This window comes from Aplysia californica, unplaced genomic scaffold, assembly GCF_000002075.1.
Source record: "Aplysia californica isolate F4 #8 unplaced genomic scaffold, AplCal3.0 scaffold01051, whole genome shotgun sequence".
Lineage (NCBI taxonomy): Eukaryota > Metazoa > Mollusca > Gastropoda > Aplysiida > Aplysiidae > Aplysia > Aplysia californica.
The window spans coordinates 181,763-188,879 of record NW_004798321.1 but is presented as its reverse complement, the minus strand read 5'-3'; the positions used below and the strand labels follow the sequence as shown (position 1 = coordinate 188,879).

Here is a 7,117-nt window from a genome sequence, read left to right as displayed (position 1 = left end):
GGACTCAGTGGGCGACTCCGGCGTCCTGACCCCACTGACCCCGCGCTCCCTGCCCACCGACGTCGCTGACCGCATCGTCATGACGACCAAACTGTCGGTGGACAGCGCCGTGGTGGACGAGGACTCAGCCTCTGCCTCGGGGCCGGAGAACAAGTCGCGGACGGGATCGGCCACCGACGACGCGATGGAGAGCTCAGGGAAAGGGGAGGGAATGCTGGGCAAGTCCAGCCTGGAACCGAAAGCAGGACTGGATTATGATCCTGGCTTAGGTTAGTCCGGAGAGTTTTTGACCTCGAATTACATGTAGATTTTAATATTTTACTTCTCTTTCTCTGTTGAATGATCTTCTTTATGATATACAGTGCAGCCTCTCTATAACGACATCGTTGGAACCAGAAAAAAAATGTCGTTTTAGAGAGTTGTTGTTAGAGAGAGGCCACCAAAAGTTACTAATGATATCACCATCATCCAGTGCCAGATCTGCGACAGACATCGGCGATCAAGGTTTTCCATTCATTCCTTTGCTTGGATGTTCTCAAAAAAGTTACATTTCCCTGATCTTTCCCTGTTACCCACTAATGATATAATATAAGGAAAAAAATCAGGACCTGGGCACCATGTCGCTATACACAGGATGTCGTTATATCGAAGGTCTTATATCGAAGGTCTTATATCGAAGGTCGTTATATCGAAGGTCGTTATAGAGAGGCTGCACTGTAGTACCTGAAGTGCTTTTAAATAATTCATCGGATGATGTAATGTGAATCTAATTGAACAACAAAAACAGGTATGCTAGTCTCATTGAGCAACAAAAACAGGTATGCTAGTCTCATTGAGCAACAAACAGGTATGCTAGTCTCATTGAGCAACAAAACAGGTACATTGTATTGTATGGTGTCTTGTTGGTCCCTTGTGTCTCTGATTGATTTCATGTACATTTGTGTTAAAATTAGCACTTATTTTTGGATGCTTTGTATTACATATATGTGAGGCGGCGTGGTGGAATCAGGCTCTCGTCAAAATAATTAAATTGAAGAAACTTGCATTTTTCCGCAGGTTTGTAAATTTGTATCAAATTTTTGTTTTTTGGCTCCACACCTTTCATGCCCATTAAATAACTCATTTCTGAGCGGATTTTTCTGAAAACGTTCATTAAAGGCACAAAAATATACTTTTACGATTTCCTTTGACACTCCAGCTTTGGAATTTACCAAACTTTGGAGGCCATTTTCTCGCTAATTTTACCTCTTGAAGAAGGTGACCCCCACCTCCTTCAATCCAAAATATCTCCACTTCTATTGAAGATAGATGGGTATTTTTTTCATTGAAGGCAAGACAAATGAACAAACTTGAAGATGATACCAATAACTCATTATGCCAAAAAATTGACGAGAGCCTGATTCCACCACGCTGCATCACATATGATGAAGAATGAAGATCAATAAGTTTACTCTCTCTGCAAAATTCTGTAAGGGAGAGTGTGGTGGAGAGTTGTGGTTTGCATCCATATCTTACCAGCAAGCTGTTCAGATGTCTTAAGCCCAGAGAGCAAAATGTTCCTGGAGAGAGGGGGAAAAAAAACCTGTTTCTTTCTTTTTTCCCTTGTGCTTACTTTATGCACCTGTTTACCCCAATTTCAACACTTACAAAATTTTGACAAAATATTTTTCAGCATATTCTACCGATACCACAGATTAACATTCCAAGTGTGGACTGCTAATTAATTAGTTTCATTTTGCGGTGTTGTGACGGACAGTGATTTTGAGCATCTATTGCATCTTGTCTATCCTGTTTTTGATATTGCTTAACGTGTCAACTTCTTCTCTAATGAGCTCTTCTTCTTATTTACGTTCTATTCTCTGAAAATGTGTAGGTATACGGCCTTATGCTTGTTTTGCCTGTTTGTAAGCATTTTTCTATATAATTTGGTGAAAATACATGATTTCCCCCAACACCTCAGCCTCTTTGTTAGTCACTCATGGAGGGTTCAGAAACTGCTTGTTTAAAAGTTCCTAAAATTTGGACATAGTACATTTGACCAGCTGGCAGAAAGTAATTACTGAGATGACCATATCCTTGTGACAATGCCTTTGTTTGACTTGTGAGAAATGTTTCTCCCCAGAGGTGAGCCGACACCTGTCTGCCAGCAGAGAAAGTCTCCTGTCCCCCGCCTCTCCTGCTTCCAACGGAGGAATTTACTCTGTGAGTACTTCTGTATTCATGTATTTTTGTGATTGCCCGTTTCTGGCCACCTTCTCCAATCTCAGCACACATATGCCCTGCGTCACATCCTCATCCCTGATTTTCTGCACAAAAATCATGGCATTGACTGCTCTCTAGCACTCAAAAATATTGGTTTCTCAATAACAGTGCATTGGCAATTTGAGTCCAATAGTATCGATGTATAAAGAAGAGTCCTACATTTCTTTAGGGAACAAAATAATGATACATTTTGTTGTGTAAAAGTACTAAGACTGGTGTCTGGGCTATGATTCGGGCATCACGATAAAACAAAGTCGCATAAACTACGAAATTACGATTCAAAACTGAATCTAAACTTCCGATTGTCAGTGGCAACGCCTGACCCGGAAGTCAATGTAATTTTAACATGGATGTGTGGATTGGAATAAAATGTAAGCAAGGTTGGTTCTCGAGCCGTTGGGGGCGGCTTGGCGTACAGAAGACCATTTAGCCGCACCACTGCCCACGGCCTGGCATAGCGAATGAGTTAACTCACTCTACAATTCACCCTACAACTCACTCTACAATTCACCCTACAACTCACCCCATCTCCCCCCCCTCCACCCCACCAGGCGGAGCTGCTAGACAGTGTGGCCCTCAACCTTCACCGCATCGACAAAGACGTCCAGCGATGTGACCGCAACTACCACTACTTCACGCCCGAGAACCTGGAGAAACTACGCAATATTATGTGCACGTGAGTGGTTTAGAAACTACGCAATATTATGTGCACGTGAGTGGTTTAGAAACTACGCAATATTATGTGCACATGAGTGGTTTAGAAACTACGCAATATTATGTGCACATGAGTGGTAGAAACTACGCAATATTATGTGCTTGCGAGTCATGAGAAACTTCATAATATTATGTGCACGTGAGTTCATGAGAAACTACGCAATATTATGTGCACGTGAGTCGCTTAGGAACTACGCAATATTATGTACGTGCAAGTTCATGAGAAACTTCATAATATTATGTGCACGTGAGTTCATGAGAAACTACGCAATATTATGTGCACGTGAGTCGCTTAGGAACTACGCAATATTATGTACGTGCAAGTTCATGAGAAACTTCATAATATTATGTGCACGTGAGTTCATGAGAAACTACGCAATATTATGTGCACATGAGTGGTTTAGAAACTACGCAATATTATGTGCTTGCGAGTCATGAGAAACTTCATAATATTATGTGCACGTGAGTTCATGAGAAACTACGCAATATTATGTGCACATGAGTCAAAGAGAAACTACGCTTTATTATGTGCGTACAAGTTCATGAGAAACTGCACAATATTATCGTGTGCTCGTGAGTCACTTAAGCCAGTGCTACCGTTGTGAACAAGCAATGAAAAAGAAAATTTGGCTCATTGCAATGATCTGAGACGGAATTGTTGAACAATGGTATCAGGAGTCTTGACTTTGCTCAAGGCCATGACTTTCGTTTTGCTTTTTTCTTGTGGTAGATTTTATGTGGTCTCATCTGGATTAATTTTGTTGGTTTTGTGCTGATTTTTATGTTCAATATTAACAAATAGCTCAACAGAGAGAGATTCATTCATTCATCCAGTGCCAGATCTGCAACAGACATTGGCAATCATGATTTTCCATTCAATCCTTTGCTCGGATGCTCTCAGAAAAGCTACGTTTCCCTGATCTTTCCCTGTTACCCATTTGTTTAGGTTCCCTAAGTATGTTGTTCTGGGCCTACCCCTGCCTCGCTTGCCCTCAATTTTGCCAGTGAGAGCTAGATGTTCAAGACCCTTATGTCTATTCAGGTGTCCCAAAAACTGCATTTGTCGTTTCCTGATTGTTTTTAACATTGAGCGTCCCACGTGGGCTTCATCAAGCACTACCTCATTTGATTTCTTTTCCTTCCACGATACTAGAGAGAGATAATGGTTTGAGTACTCAACTGGGTGTAGTGTGGATGTGCTTAGGTTGGTCATTATGTCCCTGTAGGGTCTAGAGGATCTCAGATCAACTTTTTATGATCATAGTAGGCTTTGAGTGGTCATTATAATAATAATAATAATAATAATAAGTAGCATTTATACTGCGCATTTACATTTTCTAAAAAATGCTCAATGCGCATTACAACGAAAAAGACATCGCATCTTAAAAATTAATCGACAAGTGCGTACGTAAAACAACGTATTATACATATAATATAAATGCATATGTGTAAAATTTTATATGAGGAAAATAGTCTCGCAGTGAGGTTGAAAATGTGTTAGCTAAAAAATACAATGCAATAAAAATTCACGAACGATCACAATAAAGTTGAAACGTGAGTAACTAGAAACATTCATTAAAACATTAATTCTATACAGATAAAAAAACATTTAACATTCACTTTGTCCATATATTTCCGTTGCAGGTATGTGTGGCAGCATTTAGACATCGGATATGTTCAGGGAATGTGCGATCTGGTGGCTCCTCTTCTCGTCATATTTGATGACGGTGAGTCGAATGAATCAATGCGGTGTTTTTGTCATAGTGCTTTTCTTATGTGTAACACCTTTTTATGTTATCGTCTCAGACAAGATATTTTCCACTCCTAAGGTGTGTTCGTTTTACCTACTTTGATGCTGTCTAACGTGTACTCACAAAATGGCCGTGCTGTTCATGTTTTGTCATGATTCCTGAAGTGGCAAGTGAAGTTGATCCCCTGTATTTGTTGGTGACAAGTGAAATTTATTCCCTGTATTTGTTGGTGACAAGTGAAATTTATTCCCTGTATTTGTTGGTGACAAGTGAAGTTTATTCCCTGTATTTGTTGGTGACAAGGGAAATTTATTCCCTGTATTTGTTGGTGACAAGTGAAATTTATTCCCTGTATTTGTTGGTGACAAGGGAAATTTATTCCCTGTATTTGTTGGTGACAAGGGAAATTGATCCCCTGTATTTGTTGGTGACAAGGGAAATTGATCCCATGTATTTGTTAGTGACAAGGGAAATTGATCCCATGTATTTGTTAGTGACAAGGGAAGTCTATCCCACATATTTATTAGTGACCAATGAAATTTATTCCATACATTTGTAAGTGACAGATGAAGTTTATCCCATGTATTTGTCAATTTTCATATCATCTGGAAAAAAAGTTTATCCCACGTATTTGTTAGTGAGCAACGAAGTTTACCTCATGTATATGTCAGTTTTCCTATCATCTAGAAGTTTAGCTCATGTATATGTCAGTTTTCCTATCACTTAGAAGCTGATCCCATCTGTTCTGTTGTTTCTCATCCATAGAGTCGCTGGCCTACAGCTGTTTCTGCCAGCTCATGAAGAGAATGTCGTGTAACTTCCCCCACGGCGGGGCAATGGACACTCACTTTGCAAACATGAGGTCGCTCATTCAGGTCAGCGAGCAGTTTGTTCTTTGCTCTTTTTTGTTCCTGAACTAGGTCACTGGGGTAGCAGAGTCTTTGTTCTGTAGGTGGTTGGCAGGTGCTTTGGTGTTGCTTGCTCCTTCTTTCCTATCAAACATCTATCGTCCTTATCTCTCCTTCTTTCCTTTTAAACATCTATCGTCCTTATCTCTCCTCCTTCTTTCCTATCAAACATCTATCGTCCTTATTTCTCCTCCTTTTTTGTGTTTCTTACTCTCTTGTAACACCTCTAATCTTCGTGCCGTAAAACTCTTACCAAAACTAACAAAGAATCTTAGTTGTCCGTCCAACATTGCGACTTGGTTGCTTGTACATGGCCAAATGTCCGACTAGAACATAGTGTCCTTTACTTTCATGTGGCTTGTAACACTGTTTTTGAAGATATGCTCCATTTTTAAATACCAGACCTCTTTTGTGAGAACCAAATAATTTAATATGACATGAGCACTGATAACGTTTGACGGTAAATCTAGAATTAGTATCACTTTCATTTGAAACTGACAAATATGTCGACTCTGGACAGTGACGTAAATGATGCTGTCTCGATATTTGCAAATGTATGAGCCCCCTTGTTCTTCTGATGATCAAATAGTTGACGGTAAGTGGCGTCGGTGGCCTTGTAGTTAGGCTCTCGGACTCGCTACCGTAAGGTCGGTAGTTCAAATCCCGTCACGGGCCCGACGTTGTGTCCTTGGGAAAGGCACTTTGCACACTTTCACCCAGGTGGAAATGGGTACCTGGCTATAGACAGTGAAAGATCTTGTCAGTTTGATAGTGTTTGAGCGCGTGAAGTCCCCAGCTTGCACTGTATGCTTCCTCGGAAGCTGAGAATGTTTCTGAGTGTTCTCAGAGGGTCTGCTGGGCTAATAATAGTTGTAAAGCACATAGAGCTTGCTCTTGAGCATGGATATGCGCTATATAAATGCAATTATTATTATTATTATTAAGTTTAATTTTCTGTAGTTAAAAGGATTAATTTTCTTTAGCCAAAAGGATTAATTTTCAAGGAGCTTAGATACTTGTTCTTGTAAAAGTTTAAGTTAGTCCCAGTATGTGTGTTTGCTTTTGTCGATGTTGTGCTGGTTTTACGCTGTTTTAAGCCTTGTTTTGGCCTCCCCAGATCCTGGACTGCGAGCTGTTTGAGCACATGCACCAGCACGGCGACTACACACACTTCTACTTCTGCTACCGATGGTTCTTGCTCGACTTCAAAAGAGGTTTGGGAGACAAGTTGTTTTTTCTGTACAGAAAGTCTTAATATTCAGTACATAGATGTCAAGTAATGACCTCAACCTTTGAATCTACACAAGCGCTGCATCGCGTCTTTGAAACCATACAGCCTCACTCACGAGACATTTTTGCAAATAATAATTATTAAGGTCTGAAAATTACAAAGAGACTGGTAGTCTATCAGGTTGGGGGTTTTTTCTAGGGATTTATTTTTTCTGTAGGTTCTTTCTTCCGGACAATTTTCTCCTGCCCCCC

At 40.4% G+C, this 7,117-nt stretch overlaps 1 protein-coding gene across 1 annotated transcript in view; it reads left to right on the top strand.

The window, feature by feature from the left end:
* The window catches only part of LOC101845052 (small G protein signaling modulator 1), a gene marked incomplete at its 5' end in the record, with an annotated part of 46,304 nt that overhangs the window by 32,582 nt on the left and 6,605 nt on the right, over window positions 1–7,117 (top strand). Inside the window, 6 exon segments of the mRNA XM_013089801.2 lie at window positions 1–269; window positions 2,123–2,202; window positions 2,814–2,938; window positions 4,621–4,703; window positions 5,493–5,602; window positions 6,753–6,849. Coding sequence (XP_012945255.1) covers window positions 1–269; window positions 2,123–2,202; window positions 2,814–2,938; window positions 4,621–4,703; window positions 5,493–5,602; window positions 6,753–6,849 — 764 coding nt within the window.